This window comes from Osmerus eperlanus, chromosome 17 (genome assembly GCF_963692335.1).
Source record: "Osmerus eperlanus chromosome 17, fOsmEpe2.1, whole genome shotgun sequence".
Taxonomy (NCBI): domain Eukaryota; kingdom Metazoa; phylum Chordata; class Actinopteri; order Osmeriformes; family Osmeridae; genus Osmerus; species Osmerus eperlanus.
The window spans coordinates 14022307-14040994 of NC_085034.1; the positions used below are offsets into that span (position 1 = coordinate 14022307).

General features: G+C 47.9%; 1 protein-coding gene across 2 annotated transcripts in view; it reads right to left on the minus strand.

The window, feature by feature from the left end:
• The window catches only part of scube1 (signal peptide, CUB domain, EGF-like 1), a 198383-nt gene that overhangs the window by 2685 nt on the left and 177010 nt on the right, over positions 1-18688 (minus strand). For both annotated transcript variants that reach the window (XM_062482845.1, XM_062482844.1), the window contains 13 exons: positions 8874-8996; positions 7291-7407; positions 6843-6965; positions 6601-6720; positions 5218-5316; positions 4311-4427; positions 3995-4153; positions 3612-3815; positions 2558-2719; positions 1889-2056; positions 1651-1812; positions 1101-1298; positions 413-565 (listed from right to left, as the gene is read on the minus strand). In XM_062482845.1, coding sequence (XP_062338829.1) covers positions 413-565; positions 1101-1298; positions 1651-1812; positions 1889-2056; positions 2558-2719; positions 3612-3815; positions 3995-4153; positions 4311-4427; positions 5218-5316; positions 6601-6720; positions 6843-6965; positions 7291-7407; positions 8874-8996 — 1905 coding nt within the window. The remainder of the gene's footprint in view (positions 1-412; positions 566-1100; positions 1299-1650; positions 1813-1888; positions 2057-2557; positions 2720-3611; positions 3816-3994; positions 4154-4310; positions 4428-5217; positions 5317-6600; positions 6721-6842; positions 6966-7290; positions 7408-8873; positions 8997-18688) is intronic.

Consider the following 18688-nt stretch of genomic DNA (forward strand, 5'->3'; position numbering starts at 1 on the left):
CACAGCGTTGACACACACAAACACATACAAGGTGGTCACACAGGGGGGACACAATTTGTCACACACTTTTACCCACATCAACAAAGACAGAGAAAGGAATATCTCAGCTCTCAAAAACGTTTGGATGCTGTACTTTGGTAAACTATCCCCAGTATGTATGAGCAGTCTCAAGAAAGGGGAGTCAGGTGGCTAAGCGGTTAAGGAATCGGGCTAGTAATCAGAATGTTGCTGGTTCAATTCCCCGTCTGGTTCAATTCCCACGTCAATAATGACGTTGTGTCCTTAGGCAAGGCACTTCACCCTACTTACATCCTACACCCTACCTCGGGGGAATGTCCCTGTACTTACTGTAAGTCGCTCTGGATAAGAGCGTCTGGTAAATGTGAGTGTTGATGAAAGAGAAAATGCTGACCATCGTAGGTGACGTAGGGGACCTGGAAGCCCTTCCCGCTGTTAATCTCGTTGGACTTGAACTGAATCCACAGCTTGCGGGAGCGTGAGGTGAAGGCGATGGGCCTCTCGTACGTCTGGCACGTCTCATAGGTGGTGATGGAGGTGGGAAGAGCTGGAAGGAAGAAGAAGAGTGGGAGGGTATAGGAGGTAGTCACCCTTTGGTGTTAAGCTGTAGGTTAGGGTTAATAAAGGTATGACTGCAGAATCAATTTAATTCAATTTATTTTATCAAGAGGGACAGTGTACATGAATGAACATTAAAATGTAAATGCACCCAATTATAGCCAAAAGGCTACTTTCCGTTGGCAGTCGCCCTGCCAGAGTGAAAATATAATTCTACTGCTAAAAAAGAATAAAAAAAAAAAAGAAGTGTGACAAGGGGGCACTGGACACTGGGAGAAGAGTAAGAGCACAATAACAATGTTTGCGTCTTATTGGTGTATAAACAGAGATTCGGAGCACAGAGTTTTCTTGTTATTAAACCATTGAAAAGGCAGTCGTCGCTCGCTCCCTTTTTGTTACCTGTAATCACCATAATCCAGGAAATTCTGAACAAGGGGTGTCTGTCAGTATTGCTGTGTTGGAGGCATATTGTCGTTAGTGTCTGTATGTGTGTATGTGTGTGTGGGGTGGAGGGGCACACATACCACTCTTCCTCATCACCAGCACATCACCACACTCGTCCTCCATGGGGAGGAATATCTCTGGCACCACGATTAGGATGCGTCTCTTGTGTGGGGGGTTAATGGTCCAGATGCAGTCCACATTGGAGGGGTAGTCCCCAGGGTAGTTGGGGGACTCAATGTATCCTGTGTAGTCACCAAGCTCCCCCCCGCACACCTGGTCTAAGACAGAGACAAATTAGGTGAGTGGGGGCTGCACACCAGAATCAAGGGTTAGAAATCCGAAGCATAGATCGAAGTAAAGTGCTAACACTCACGTTATAAATGTAATAACTCCGTATCACAATATGATGATCATTAGCTTTTTTTTAAATCTGTTCAGTGGATGAAATCAATATCTACCTTCTCTTTCATTGATCTTTTATAGATTTCTAAAAATGTTTACAGTATGTCGCATCAATGTGCCTCGTTACCACTTTTCAATCCGCCCAGTGCAAAATAATGCAGCCCATGACAATGTGATGTTACACTGCTCTGATAGAGCAGAGGGGGGGCTCTTTCATGGGGGTCTTACTCTTGCAGTGGGACACATTGGTGGCACCATCAAAGTCTGTGGTGGTGTTGCCAGGGCAGGTGATGCAATAGTTCTGTCCGAACTCAGACTGGTAAGTTCCCGCCGGGCAGCGGATGCAGCGATGGGTGCTGGAGTTGTAGTGGTGCCCGGGGGCACAATGAACTGAAGGGAGATGCAAGAAAGATGGTCACGCCCACACACATACACACACACACATACAACGCACTGTCAGCCCTACCTTTGGCCTCACAGTCCTTGAAAGCGATGGAGCCCTCGTACTTGGTCATGAGGCCTCCTCCGCAGGGAAAACAGAGTACGCGACCAGGCTCTGGCTGAAAGGTGCCCAGAAGGCACGGCTGGCATGGACGGAAACCGTCAGATGAATATTGACCCGCTGGGCACTGACCTGGGAGATGGGAAGGAGAAAAGGCTATTGGCACCATAACATTAGATCCATCATTTATTTGTCATGATATAAGTAACGTCCATTAATGGTTTGGTAACTGTAAATTGCAGGTATTTGGTGCCATCTTGTAGTGAGAGAAATTTCAGAGACTGCCAGTTGATCAATAATCAATAAACTAGTCATTAGATACTAGTAAGTATGGTCTTATGTGAGTTTGCTATTGATAAGAGTAGATTGTGTCTATTTGTTAGGTTGATTCTCCTGACCCCGAACATCTATTCAACCTGACAAATAGACACAATCTACTATCAAGCAAACTAAGCAAATCAAATTCACATAAGAATATACTTATTAGTATCCAGTGATTAGTTCTATTGATTAGTAAAAGTTCTGTTGATTAACATAGGTACAGAGGAAATCCCAAGTACCTCCACACCCTCTACACCCATTGCTGGCTTGCATATGACACAGACATGACCACAGATACACACACTCACTAACCTCCACACTGGGAGACATTCTTTGCCCCAGTGATGCCCTGACCCTCGGTGCTGGGGCAGGGCTCACAGGACAACTGGCCCTCCGTGTCCTGGTAGGTACCTGGGGAACACTGCACACACTGCTCCTGATCTCCGCTGTAAAACGTTCCCATGCCACAGCTCACTGACACACACACACACCCACACACACACCAATGTACCAAACCACAAACATGGTACAGTAGCTCACTGAAAAACAAAATATTCAATGCACATCTGCTTACATGTAAGCAACAAACGCTGTTAATAAAATGCTCATTAATAAAAAAAGCGTCTGCTAAATGAATAAATGTAAAATGAATAAATGTAAAAGTCTTAACATCCCAGGATGCCTTGTAACAAGATTTCAAGTACCAGGAGGCCCAGGAGGCCTTGTGTACCAGGAGGCCTTGTGTACCAGGAGGCCTTGTGTACCAGGAGGCCTTGTGTACCAGGAGGCCTTGTGTACCAGGAGGCCTTGTGTCAGGAGGCCTCTTGTGTACCAGGAGGCCTTGTGTACCAGGAGGCCTTGTGTACCAGGAGGCCTTGTGTACCAGGAGGCCTTGTGTCAGGAGGCCTCTTGTGTACCAGGAGGCCTCTTGTGTACCAGGAGGCCTTGTGTACCAGGAGGCCTCTTGTGTACCAGGAGGCCCAGGAGGCCTCTTGTGTACCAGGAGGCCCAGGAGGCCTCTTGTGTACCAGGAGGCCCAGGAGGCCTCTTGTGTACCAGGAGGCCCAGGAGGCCTCTTGTGTACCAGGAGGCCCAGGAGGCCTCTTGTGTACCAGGAGGCCCAGGAGGCCTCTTGTGTACCAGGAGGCCCAGGAGGCCTCTTGTGTACCAGGAGGCCCAGGAGGCCTCTTGTGTACCAGGAGGCCCAGGAGGCCTCTTGTGTACCAGGAGGCCCAGGAGGCCTCTTGTGTACCAGGAGGCCCAGGAGGCCTCTTGTGTACCAGGAGGCCCAGGAGGCCTCTTGTGTACCAGGAGGCCCAGGAGGCCTCTTGTGTAAGGACGATATTTGCCAGGAGGCCTTGCTCACCACATTTTCCATCTCTTAAAACCTGTCCAGTGCTGCAGCCCTCTGCCCTTTCGGGCAGCCTGGCGGGTTTCTGGGCCACCTCGTACTCAGTACCGGAGAACTGGATGTAAAACTGCTGCTTGTTGATGGACTTTCTCAGGGTCCGCATGGCACTCTGCAGACGCTGTTTTGTTCTCTCCCGCACGCAATCTATGTCGCAGGAGTCTGTGATCGGCGTGTTGGGGAGGGGGGGGGGCGGGGTTGGGATTAAATCTGACAGGCTTCATCGTGTTATGAGTTCATTTAAAACCGACACAATGTTTCGATCATACATGCATGCACACAAACTCTCTTCTTTTCTTTCTCTTTGTGTGCACAGAAAACAAACATGTGCGCCCACATACCTGAGGCCTCCTCCTCTTTCATCTCCATCTCAAACTCGGCTGTGATGTGGGACACCTCTTTTGAGGGTGATTTGCGTCCGCGCCGTCGCTTCTTGGATGAATCGCACTTGAGGTTGACAAACGTCACCTGGCAGTTGTCGGTGCATGGGAACTGGCCGCCTGTGAGGGCGGGAGAAAGGAAGAATAAAGCCGCTGACTCAATTCCTTATTGATGTTCATCCATTTGAAAGCATATCATTTACATTTGTTTTATAGTGTTGACACTTGTGTGGTTGCGTGGGTCCATGTGGACTTGTTTGTGTGTGTTTTTGTGTACCTTGCAGACTCTGCTTGGTGGCATCTCTGTGTTTCTCCTTGTTGCGGGGCCTCAAGTGACACTTGGCATCTTTGATCTTGAAGCGAGCCTTTTGTTTGATGGGGGGAGCCAGGATGTCTTCATCAACATACAAGAAAAAACAACTTTGACTACAACAAGTCAACCAACCACCACAGTATCTTGATATTATTAGCTGTCCAATAACCTTCAGTGTTTAAAATAAATTTGCATAATGTGTGCGTGTCTGTCTGTCTGACTGTTTGTGAGCATGCCGGTCTGTCTGTCTGTCTGTCTGTCTGTCTGTCTGTCTGAGGCTACAGGTAGTTAGGAGGGACCTGCGGAGAGGTGGTGAACACAGCAAAGACAAGGGCTGAAGGTCTGTACTATATGTGTGTATGTGTGCCCGTCCGTGTCTGTGTCCATTTAGCTTCTTCTGCTAAAGAGGGGGAGAGACAGTTGGGCTGGGGCTAGAGCACCAACATAACCATCATCCTCATCAGCATCATCCTCATCAGCATCATCCTCATCAGCATCATCCTCATCAGCATCATCCTCATCAGCATCATCCTCATCAGGGTTGTTAGGGCAGGAGGTGTACTGTAGTCTGTTTGATGAGGGGCTGTCTGAGGTGACTTGTATTTCACAGGCGCACACAACCACATGCACATATCCCCCCACACACACATTCCTCTGGCTGAGATTTTTTACCTAATCCCTGTCCAACATCCACAAAGTGCTGATGGAGATAAGAGCCCCAAAGTAACTAAGCAGCTATGGGAGAGAAGATAAGGATGGAGGGAACGATGAAAAGGAGGAATCCACAGCCCGGTGGACTGGGGATGAAGTGGCCTCTTTTAGAGTAACTGACCTAGCTCAGTGTGTGTTGCAACATGCAATGTGCCGGTACCTGCACAGGTGAGTAGGGTGGTTGTGACATTCCTCTTCTGTGGTGCTTTCCCAGGTTGAACGGGCACCCCACAGCTCAGCGTGTAGCTGTTCTCAGAGTCTAGGAGTCACACATGCACGCTCACATTTTAGGACCGAAAGGGTAAAAATGTTATTGATGATAAGGAAATAGCTGTTTCCTACTCATCAAATTTCAATGGACTAGGGACAGAAATTTTGAAAATGTGTGTGTGTGTATGTGCTTCACTGTCTGATGGAAGTATGTGTGTTTCCTGTGGCGAGGGTACTAGCAGAGTACGGAGTATTAACACTTCTATTCGTTTTCTATGACCTCAAATTCTCTTTTTAAGTGCTACAGATTCCCAGCAGAAAGTTGACTGTAAGAAATCTGCCATTTACCAAAACACACTATATACTCATGCACAATCACACACACACACAGACACACATTTGTAAACACACTTCCAGATGTAGGGAGAGAAAGAGTTGAGTGATAGATCTACGGTTACTTCTACGGTTAAGAGCACACACAGACACACTCACACACACAAAGCAAGGCAGAAATAAGGGATGAAGACTTCAAAACTCATAAAAAGTGGAGGATTTAATTGGGAAGCAGTACTGCGTGCAACTACAGGAATTTAAACACTCTTTCTCCATATTTCTCTCTACCTTGTATTCTCCAGTAAGAAAGAAAAATAAACAAATAGTTAACTTTCTACTGGAGGGCTATCCATCATCCTCACACTCCGTCGGCCAAGCCAAACAGGGCCCGGCAGCAATCCGAGGCCGGGCAATGGAAATATGGCAGGATTAAAGAATGTTATAGTTGATCTGACTGGGAGCCAGCACTAAGCACTATCGCAGTCGGACAGCCTGTATTGACAGCCAACGGGTTTATGAAGCTCTCTCAGCAGGTTAAACATTCATTCATTTTGCTGTGATGCCACATGAGGTCGTTTTCGGCCGGAGAGATAGAGACAGGCAGGCATATGGAGCTCTATTCACTGTGAGAAGGGAGAGTGTGTGACAGAGGAAGTGAGGATGGTCTCACACCACTAGAGGGCAGCACATTCTCTTTAATAAAAGGTGCATGACTGCTGTCGGAATGCTGTGTGCTGTGAGAAGGTAGGGTTACCAGACAGAACCAAACCATAGAAAAGATAACAGGCGGGGGTAGTACATGCAGTTGAAACATTATTAGAAACACAAGACAGTACTCAATGGCTGGTTGAGTTTTTTTTTTTGTGTTTGGTTTTAGGAAGGTCCAGTAGATTTGAGAAAGGAGATTAGAAAATGTTTGAAGGACAAGGCAACATCTAGGTCAACGTGGTTAAAGTTGTTGGGTGTTTGCGTGTGCGTGCTCATGTGATTGTGTGCTTACCTGCGAGAAAGAGGGCGTTGGAGGGGCAGGAAAGCGAGCACACCTCAACACCCCCGCTCTTGGTACAGCTGAGCTGGGCGCGTGGAACCGGCTTCCCATTGGGCATACACTTCACCGCCTCTGAGGAGCTCAGAGAGTCACATCACCATGACAACCACCAATCCACTGCTATACAGACGCACACGTACACAATCACGCTAACATACACGGTCACACACGTGCACAAACACGCTGGTTCTTACCGACACAGTCCTTCTTGTTCCAGTGGAGTTTCTGTCCGGGCGGACACACACACTCATAGCTGCCCAGTGTGTTCACACAGCTGTGCTCACAGCTCCCGTTGTTAATACTGCACTCGTCTATGTCTGGGACACACAAAAAGACAGGAAAGTCAGAGGCACACAAATGTGTGTGTGTGTGTACGTGTGTGTGCAGGCGTAAGTATCATGTAAATTGTTGTGCAAAATGTACAAAACCCTCACATGTCAAAATCAATGCCTTCTAATTTTAGGTGTGTGACACACACACTTGCGCCTACGTGAACAAACACACACAAAGTGAGTGAGTGAGTGACTTATTGAGTGCCTGAGTGACTGAGGGAATGACTGAGGGAGTGACTGAAGGAGTGTGAGTGAGTGAGTGAAGGAGTGAGTGAGTGGTTGTGATTGGGAGTGTGTACCGGATACTTACCTCCACAGTGTGTAAATCCATAGAGGGTGAATCCTTTTTGACAAACACACTCAAAACTGCCCGGGTAGTTGATGCACGTGTGGTCACAGGTCCTTTCAAAGGAGCACTCATCAATATCTGTACAAGGACCACACACACACACGCACACACACACACACACACACACACACACACACACACACACACACACACATATTGAAACACTGCTTTAATATCCCTCCTCCACACACATGAACCACTTGGGCCCAGACACACAACAGAACCCAAACCCAGTGAGACAGAGAGCTGAGGTGGGAGCTGTAGGAAAATGAAGGCTTTTCGACCATGTTTGGAATAGCACCCTGCACAATCATCCTGAACGAGTGGGTTTGAGTCTAAACATTGGCCGGATACATCGTGTGTGTATGTATTTAGGGGGATTTCACCCACCCTTTCCAAAAGAATCACACAAACACACACACACACCACTTATATAATAAGCTGATGCAATTATGGTAAAAGTCACTTTGGGAGTTCAGGATAGAAAAAACAACAGTGTATCTTTGGGAAAGCTAAGATCAGACACATTTATTGATATACAGTAGGTCTCCATGGCTCTTGAGTCGCTAAACACACACAGTTTACTCAGGTATTTCAGCTACTTCACTCATGAATGAAGTCCCCAAAAGTCGGAATGGAACCTTTCGGAAACACTTAACCTCAGCCGGTCAGATTCAATGTGGCATGGAGTGAATTAGACTGTGTGTCTGCATCAATGCCAAATGGCTGGGTTCTTACAGAGATGCATGGGCTTGCTTCATTTTCTTCATCCTCCCCTGCGCTGTATCAAAAGGGCACTTCCCTGGCCAAAGGAGCTTAATGCACGGTTCAAAATACCCTGTGTTATAATTTGTCATTTTGTATATATATTGTCATGAAGAGGATTTAGCTGATCTGTCTTCCCTCACATTGTGGTGTGTGTGTGTATATGTATATATGTGTGTGTCTTTGTCTATCTTGAGAGAGAGAAAAGGTGAACCGAACAATACCATAAAACACTCAATACTGACATATTAACCATCAAAGCATGCCGACCGACACAAGCAAATGGGAAGATATACAAAACGCACTTGCACACATACACATGCACAACAAGCACACACACTTCCTCTCTATATTACATCCCCCTTTCTTTCTCGCTCTCCCTCTAATAGCTGTGTGTTTTTTTGAGTTCAGCAACAACATAACTCCAGAGGCAAAATTGTTCAGTTCAACTGATCATTTGTGTACTCTCCTGCCCTATCTTGTACAGAGGATCATTTCCAGGTTCCCTCCACACAAAACCATTGATCACATTAATTTCCTGTCTCAGACAGGAAAAGCAAAATCAGGCGACACAGTTACTCAAAATGGAAACTTTGCTTACCAGGTAGGACGTGTACTGTACGGGCTGTGGCCCTGACTCTAGCGACTAGGGTTCGAATCCGGCTTGGGCTGTTTCTACATGTCTACATTTCCTGTCAATCTCAACTGTCTCTGTCTGATAAAACCAAGAAAAAGGCCCAAAATACATATTATAGGAAATGGAAGCTAGTCACACTGACCTTGGCAGGTGCGCTCGTCAGTGAGCAGTTTGTGACCCTTCTGGCAGCTGCACTCGAATGACCCCACTGTGTTTCGGCAGAAGTGGTCACAGCCTCCGTTGTTCTCCTGGCACTCGTCTATGTCTGGATGGATGGAGAGGGTGGTGAGGGAGGTAGAGAGGAAGAGACAGGGAAAGGGGAGAAAGAAGATGAAGGGCAGAAATACAGCATTAGAGTTACATCTATTTTCTGTTGGTTGACGTGAGCACACACAGATGCACAAGCCCGTAGATGTGGGTTTGTGTGTGTGAATATGTAGATGGTGCTTCCATACAGGTTTGGACCACGGTACCAATATGTTGCAGAGCACGGTCAACCTCATTAACACATATATTGTCACAATGCATGCTAACAAAGCACAGATATTGTATTCTAATCCACCTAGAACATATTCATAGCTAGCATGTGTTTCTTCAGCATTCCCGTTCATTACACTACTCGTAGACGCAGATATATCACAAAGTATATACGGTCAACTTCTAACCTTCACTACCTATCCAGATCTTCTCCACCTGCCCTCTCTCTTTCTATAGGGCTCTGGAACTGCCAGTCTGCTGTGAACAAGGCAGACTTCATCCCAGCGTTTGCATCTCATGCTTCTCTTCATGTCCTTGCGCTGACAGAGACATGGATCCGCCCTGAGAACACTGCAACTCCAGCTGCTCTCTCCGTCAACCACTCCTTCACTCACTCACCCCGCTCAACCGGGCAGGGTGGTGGGACAGGGTTGCTTCTTTCCCCACATATTAAATACACATCCACACCACTCCCTGTTACTGCCAAATCATTTGAACACCATTGTGTGATGCTAACTGATCCTATCAAAGCATGCTTAATTGTTCTTTATCGCCCACCAGGCCCGCTAGCCGACTTTGTGGAGGAGCTGGACATGCTCCTCAGCGTCCTCTCGGATGATGGAACCCCCCTGATAGTCCTTGGGGACTTCAACATCCACCTCCAAGGAACTCAGGCCGTCGACTTCTTGTCTCTCCTGACCTCCTTCGACCTGACGCTGCTGAGCACACCGGCGACCCACAGGGCAGGCAAACAGCTAGACCTCATCCTGACACGTAACTGTATCACTGACTTAACCTCTGTAACCCCACTGCATATTTCTGATCACTACTTTATCCAATTCTCTATCTCTCTCCCTCCAACTCCTTCTACCTCCCCTCCCCTTGTAACTTTCCGGCGCAACCTCCGCTCCCTATCCCCCTCCCATTTCTCCTCTATTGTAACATCCTCCCTCCCCCCCATTGACGAGTTCTCGTCCCACCCCACTAACACTGCCACCGACATCTTGTTAACCACTTTAACTGCATCACTTGACTCTCTCTGTCCCCTGTCAACCAGGCCTGCACGATCTTCTCCCTCCTGCCCGTGGCTTACGGATGTTATTCGTGAAGAACGGTCCACCCTTCGGGCAGCTGAGAGGAGATGGCGCAAGTCCAAAGGCGGTCTGGACCTGGATAAGTATCACTCCCTCCTCAAATCCTTCTCTTCTCACATAACTGGTGCTAAAACCCTTTACTTTCTGAACAAAATTAACTCTGCTTCAAACCCCCACAAGCTTTTTTCTACCTTCTCCACCCTTCTTAACCCACCTCCCCCACCCCCTCCCTCCACCCTGACAGCAGACGACTTCTCCTCCTTCTTTGAGAAAAAAGTCGCTGACATTAGCAGTCGGTTCCCTAAACCCACCTTTCCTACCCTCTCACCCTCCATGACTGACCCAACTAAATGTCTAAACTCTTTTTCTCCCCTGTCTGAGGCAGAGATCTCTGACCTCATTCTCTCTCATCGCCCCACCTCCTGTCCCCTTGATCCTATACCCTCCCCTCTCTTTCAAACCATCTCCCCCTCCATCATAACTTTTCTTCTCCATGTCCTAAACTCCTCTCTTACCTCTGGCACCTTCCCCTCTGCCTTCAAACAGGCTAGAGTTACCCCTCTACTCAAAAAACCCTCCCTTAACCCTGCCGTCCTCCAGAACTACAGACCGGTATCACTGTTACCCTTCCTTTCAAAAACAATTGAACGTGCTGTATCTAACCAACTGTCTAACTTTCTCTCTCAGAACAACCTGCTTGACCCCAACCAATCGGGCTTCAAGACTGGCCACTCCACAGAGACTGCCCTCCTTTCAGTCACCACTGCCCTCCAGTCTGCCAGAGCGGCTTCCAGGTCATCCGTCATCATTCTGCTGGACCTTTCTGCAGCGTTTGATACGGTTAACCACCAGATCCTGCTCGCCAGACTTTCTGAGATGGGCATCACTGGCACTGCACTCCAGTGGATCTCATCCTACCTGTCGGGAAGATCCTACCAGGTTTCCTGGGGAGGCAAACTGTCAGGCCCTCGCCAGATCACCACTGGTGTCCCACAGGGCTCCGTCCTTGGACCCCTCCTCTTCTCTCTGTACACCACCTCACTTGGACCAATCATCACCTCCCATGGCTTCTCCTACCACTGCTACGCTGACGACACGCAGCTGTACCTGTCGTTCCCCCCGACCGATCTGGGGATCTCAGCTAGGATTAAGGCCTGCCTCACAGACATCTCCGCCTGGATGACCGAGCACCACCTCCAGCTGAACCTCGCCAAAACAGAACTTCTCATCATCCCGGCTAAACCCTCCATCTCCCACGATCTCTCAATCACCCTGGGATCTGCAACGGTGACCCCTTCATCCTCTGCCAGGAACCTTGGGGTTACCATGGACGACAAGCTCTCCCTCACGGCCCACATTGCTGCGGTCTCCCGGTCGTGTAGATTCACCCTCTACAACATCCGGAAGATCAGGAGATACCTGTCTGAGCACTCCACCCAGCTGCTAGTCCAAGCACTTGTCCTCTCCAAGTTGGACTATTGCAACTTGCTGCTCGCTGGTCTCCCAGCATGTGCAACCCGCCCTCTTCAGAGGATTCAGAACGCAGCGGCCCGCCTGGTCTACAATCTACCCAGACGCTCCCATGTTACCCCGCTCCTCATCTCTCTCCACTGGCTACCTATCATGGCCCGTATCAGATTCAAGACCCTGGTATTGACCTTCCGAGCAGTGAACGGGACTGCACCCGTCTACATCAAGTCTCTCCTGCAGCCTTACACCCCCACCCGTCACCTACGGTCTTCTTCAGACAACCGCCTGGTGGTCCCACCGCTCAAGACCGCCCGGTCCCAACACAAGCTCTTCTCCTGTCTGGCCCCTCAGTGGTGGAATCAACTCCCCACCTCCATCAGAGACACTGACTGTCTCTCCACCTTCAAGAAAAGGCTCAAGACGCACTTGTTCCGGGAGTACAACGGTACTTAGGAATGGTTCGCTTGACCCGATGTTAGTTTCCTCAAGGATCACAATGACTCTTGCTCAGAGACTTGTTGCTCTTGTGGTTAGTGGTAACTGATTTAAAATTTTTGTACTCGCTGTGATATATTGTTGTTTTTTTTATTATTGTTGCTTGTCTTTTTTTCCACAGGTACACTTGCACTTATAGCAGTTCATGTTGTTTAATTGTAACTTGTTTAACTACATGCTCTTATGGTTCTTCCCTTTGGGCACTTACTTTGGTTGTTCACAATGTGTGCTTCATGTTTTGGCTACTCGCAATGTTTTGTGGCTATCTCGTTGTTATGATCAGTGACCTATGCACTTTGTAAAGCTCTCTCTTGGAAGTCGCTTTGGATAAAAGCGTCTGCTAAATGAATAAATGTAAATGTAAATATGTCCTGGAATGTAACTTATTAAACTGCACTGCACTATACTGTACTGTTCTGTACTGTATTATACTATACTATATTATACTACACGATACTGTGCTGTACTGTACTGTACTATACTAATACTGTACTGTATTAAACTATACTATATTATACTACACAATACTGTGCTGTACTGTACTGCACTATACTATACTGTATTGGACTAGACTGCTTCCATTCAATCTCCAGTCTGATTGGATTTTGAATGAATATCCTACCATCTGTGTCATTCTGTGCTCCCTCTTACATGTGTGTTTTTATCTTCCCTCCCCTTCTTTGATATGCCGCTGAGAACATTACTCTGGTGTGAGCATGCAGTTGTCTGCTACGGTAACGGGCTTATTCTGCGGGGGTTATCACTGTCTAAACTTGTGACACACCCTTTTCTTCCTGGGACCAAGGGAGCTTAGCGTAGCTACAGTACATGTACCTGAGGGAAGGTACACCACTCAGGGACTCAGCCAGAGAAGCATCTGGAGAGAGGAGGGAGAGAGACAGAGAGAGAGAGAGACAAAGAGAGGGAGAGAGACAGTGCCAAATCTGTCTGGACCGCCCCAGCCCCGGGAGATCCAGAGCAGATGATACCTGAGCTCTAACTCCAGGTGTCCACATAGAAGCCCATCAGCAATAAATAGTGAGCGGGATTCCCCCCAGGGCTGATGTGGGCGGTGATGCCAATGCCAAACCTAGCCTTCACGCTAGCACCCTCTCTCACCCCGAGTACCCTCAGCTGAACCCACAACACTGCCCCAGAGGAGCAGGGGATCAACAGGAGAAATGGTAACCGGAAGGGAAGTGGGATCATACCAAAGAGGGAAAGGAGAAAGGGAGTATGAGAACAGAGGGAGGGAAGGAGGAAGAGGAAGAGGACAATAGCATGGCAGATTACACAGGCTAAACCCTTTTTGATTTGTGCTCTAAGTGATGAAAATGGCTGGGGATTAGAGTCTAAGCCTTTGAACTTGGAAGTAAGTCAGGCATGAGACCGCCTAGACTCTAGGAGAGGGAGGAAGGGTGAGGGAGAGGAGATGAGAACAAATAGAAGAGGAGAGGAGGAGGAAGAGGATAAAAGAGGATAGGAGAGATGAGAAGAGGAAAGGAGAGAGTGGGGGGGAGGTGTTGGGGTCAAAGAGAGATATAAGCCTAACCCTAAGAAAAGGAAAGAAGGGTTGTGAGTGAAAGGATGAAAAAAATTAAGAATAGGTGAACGGAAGTGGGGGTGTGAGTAAATGGCAGGACACATACAGGGAAGACATAGGGAAAGTGAAGAGGACAGACAAGAAAGGAAGAGGTGGAGGAGGAAAAACAAAATAAGTGAGGGGAGAGATGGGGAGAAGAAGGGAGGACAGTCAGAGACTGAACAGCTTGCTTCTAACCTCGGCTAAAGTGAGTCAGCCAGTCCAATCCTCCATCCAAGCCAAGTGAGATTAGTTGAGAGCAGAAAACGAAGATGGCATGACATTAAACGAGAGGAGACATCTTGACAGTGCTTTGTTTTTCCACAGTTTCAAACTAGGGTTGTCCCTATTGGGTTCCTTCTTTCTCCCTCTGCCATCCTCCCTCTCTCTCTACCACCCTCTCTCTCACACCCTCTCTCTCTCTCTCTCTCCTGCATCAATGCTGGGAGGTATTATTTAGTGAAAACAAAGCAATGACTTGGCCTGTCTCTCCTTACAGTTTTACTGGGAGAGGTACAGTAGTAAATATGTCCTCCTTCTGCATCTCCTGCCTTGTCAGAGGCTCTCAGGGGGGTTTGGTCTCCATCTGGATGGGTTAAAAGGGATTTCCTCCTATCAGAGCATAGTGCAGAATGGATTTGTAAGGGGGATGGAAGAGGATAGGTGAAGACTGGAACTCCTTGAACCTATTACATCATTTCAGGTTTAACTTTCTCTGTCACGTAGGTTCTCTTACTCTTTGTACAATTTATTTGCCCTACTTTGCCCTCCCTTTCTGCCTCTGTCTATATCTCTCTCTGTCTCACTTTCTCTACAGTCACTCTGTGGCTCTGTTCTCCCCCTAAGGGACGTCGGATCAGTCACTTCTGTCTTTTCAGTTCTGGTTAGACCACTGATCTTTTATCTTTCAGGACAGGATGGATGTCCCTGACACTACCGCCAGGTTCACACACGCACATGAATCTTTGTCTGCACACACACTCTCTCACACATACAAAGACACACAAGTAATTCCCCACAGTATCCAAGACATATTATCCAGTATGTTAGAAATGACATGCCTGCCAGCAGAGACGGAAAGAAAACTTAGAGAGAGGTAGAGAGAGAGAGAGACAGACAGAGAGAGAAAGAGAGGAAGCGGGTGAGAAGGAGAGAGAAATGGGGGAGGAAGAGAGACAGAGATAGAGAGAGAAAGAGTCTGGCAGCTGTGACCACTGGCACAGTCACCACATCACACCAAGTTTAATGGCCACTGGGGATGCCTGTGCCTAATAACCCTCTATATAATTACCTTTAATAGCCCTTAAACAAGCTTTGAGCTTAAATAAATACTTTAAAATGTCCACACATCTTGAAATGATAAAGCACTGTCTGTGTGTGTGTGTTTAAATGATAGAGGCAGACAAGACTAAGAGAGGGAAGGAGGAGGAGAAGTGTTGAGTGTTAGTAAGGAATGTTTTTTAGCCTGACAACAAATGAAAAACAGGCAAAATAGGTCAAAAGAAAGAGGGCTTGTTCAGGGAACAGGCCAAGACACTCAGCTAAAGAGGGATGGAGGGGTTGTATCCACCTCATGGATACACATTGCACATTGCACAATGCACCAATCACATTGCACTCTTCTTTATATCTTACATTACATTTTTTACATTGTAAATTAGTGGTTAGAATTATTTAGATCCTGTTATACCATGGTCTGGGTGAATACTCGATTCTTATTGGCTGCAGGGGTGTCCATTATCGGGTGATAACGGACACCTACTGCGTAATTGCAGCAAAACTGTCTTTTCACCGTTCTAAATTATTCCGCTGGCTACATAGTATATGAGCCTGTAGAAAGTGTCTGAAATAAGTAACCATAACAACGGGGACGGAGTCAAAGCCTCCATTTACAATTTTGAAAGACTTTAACAAGCTAACTTGTATTTACAACAATGAGTGACTTGAATATTTATTTTAACCTATTTGAAAAATGTTACTTTTCTGAATGTAGTGTGTCAGTGTCACGTAACCGCTCATCTCACATCCCATTCACTATTCACCTCGCTAGTCAATCTAGTTAGTGCAGACAGGCTGCAGCCAACACGACAGTAGCAGCAACTCTACACATGGCCGATTATTTTCTTCTTAAAAATCTAGATTTTATTTGGGGACAATGACATGGCTCGATAGCTGGCTAGTCTTGTTGTTAAACATACTGTAAAATTATAATTACTGTTTGGAGAATATGTCAACTTTGATGCGGTCATCTCACATCCATTTTCGATTCAACTCGCTCCACAGGCTGCGGCCGTACTGTAGCCTAGTACTAGTATATGGCCGATACCTTGTTCGTGAAAATCTTGATATTGATTTTGGGACAGTGACATGGCTGGTTAGCTAGCAAATCTTCTTGTCAAACATACTGTAAAATTATATTTACTGTTTGTCAACCGTACACAATGTTATTGCCTTTTAATCTTGCTAGCAATAACGTTAGCTTTCGGGCTAATAGCTCATCCAAAGGAAAGCCGGTGTTGGTTCTATGAGTTGAGCGGACTAGAAATATCAGAGTTGGCTAACGTTAAAAAACGTTAGATTTTCTTTTGCAAAACGCATGAAAACATTAATTTAGGTTTGGAAAAAAAATCGTTGGCAAGTGACCATGGTATAAGCGGGATAATGCCCTTCGAGGTGTCCAATATCACCTGATAATGGCCTCCGCAGAAGCAACGTTTGTACCTCCGCTGCGCGTCGGACGGTTCACGCCTCCGCATCTTCCATTATCAGGTGATATTGGACACCTCGTCGGGCATTATCCCTAACTTGTTCTACATTCAGAATCAGAATTGTGTTTAATCGCCAAGTAAATGGTCACAAACAAGGAATTTACTTTGGTGGGCAGGTGCATACAGTGAACATTTAAACATTTCATATTTAAAACTCTTATATGTTTACCATATGCACCTTCCTGCCATAGTAAATTCACTGTTTGTGCAAACTTACTTGTCAAATAAAGCTGATTCTGATTCTGCTTTGGGCAGTGGTCAGGACAGTTATCCAATTCCCTGTACAGTTTCTCTATCTCTCCTTTAGTATGCTTTCTCGTTTGTCCTGTCTGTCTGTCTGTCTGTTACACACACAAACATCCATCCCATCATCTTCCGCTTATCCGGGGGTCGGGTGGCGGGGGCAGCAACCTAAGCAGGGAGGCCCAGACTTCCCTCTCCCCGGCCACTTCCACCAGCTCTTCCTGGGGGACCCCAAGGCGTTCCCAGGCCAGCCGAGAGACATAGTCCCTCCAGCGTGTCCTGGGTATTCCCCGGGGCCTCTTCCCAGTGGGACGTGCCCAGAACACCTCACCAGGGAGGCGTCCAGGAGGCATCCTTATCAGATGCCCGAGCCACCTCAACTGGCCCCTCTCGACGCGGAGGAGCAGCGGTTCTACTCTGAGCCCCTCCCGGATGACCGACCTTCTCACCCTATCTCTAAGGGAGAGCCCGGACACCCTGCGGAGAAAACTCATTTCGGCCGCTTGTATTTGCGATCTCGTTTTTTCGGTCACTACCCACAGTTCGCGACCATAGGTGAGGGTAGGAACGTAGATCGACTGGAAAATAGAGAGCTTCGCCTCCGCATCACTACGGACGCTGCACCGATCCGCCTGTCGATCTCACGCTCCATCCTTCCCTCACTCGTGAACAAGACCCCGAGATACTTGAACTCCTCCGCTTGGGACAAGATCTCCTCCCCGACCCGGAGATTGCACTCCACCCTTTTCCGGTCGATAACCATGGCCTCAGATTTGGAGGTGCTGATTCCCATCCCAGCCGCTTCGCATTCGGTTGCGAACCGCTCCAGTGAGAGCTGAAGGTCACGGCCCGATGAAGCCAACAGGACCACATCATCTGCAAAAAGCAGCGACCTGATCCTGAGGTCACCGAACCGGACCCCCTCAACGCCCTGGCTGCGCCTAGAAATTCTGTCCATATAAGTTATGAACAGAATCGGTAACAAAGGGCAGCCCTGGCGGAGTCCAACCCTCATAAGTTCGAATAAGTTCGACTTACTACCGGCAATGCGGACCAAACTCTGGCACCGGTCGTACAGGGACCGAACAGCCCCGATCAGGGAGTCCGGTACCCCGTACTCCCGGAGCACCCCCCACATGAGCCCCCGAGGGACACGGTCGAACGCCTTTTCCAAATCCACAAAACATGTGTAGACTGGTTGGGCAAACTCCCATGCACCCTCCAGAACCCTGCCGAGGGTATAGAGCTGGTCCACAGTTCCACGGCCAGGACGAAAACCACATTGCTCCTCCTGAATCCGAGGTTCGACAATCCGACGGACCCTCCTCTCCAGAACCCCTGAATAGACTTTCCCAGGGAGGCTGAGGAGTGTGATCCCCCTAAAGTTGGAGCACACCCTCCGGTCCCCCTTTTTAAAGAGGGGAACCACCACCCCGGTCTGCCAGTCCAGAGGCACTGTCCCTGATGTCCACGCGATGTTGCAGAGTCGTGTCAACCAAGACAGCCCTACACACACACACAAACAAACACACACAATCCCTGACAGACATGTAACAGTGCCTGATCAATAGTCTGCTCTCGCTGCGATCAATAACCCCATCCTAAGGCTGAATTTCCTATGCCTTTGCCTGGCCATTGCATGGTATTACTGCTGCCTGTCTGCTTGTTTGCATGCCTGCTTTCCTGCCCACCTGTCTGTCTGGCCGCCTGACTTACTGTTAGCCCAACGGTCTGTCCTTCTATCTGTGTATACTTATTTGCCTGACTGTCTGACTCCCAGCCTGTCAGTGTGCCTGTCTGACTGACAGTTTGTCTGCCTGTCAACCTA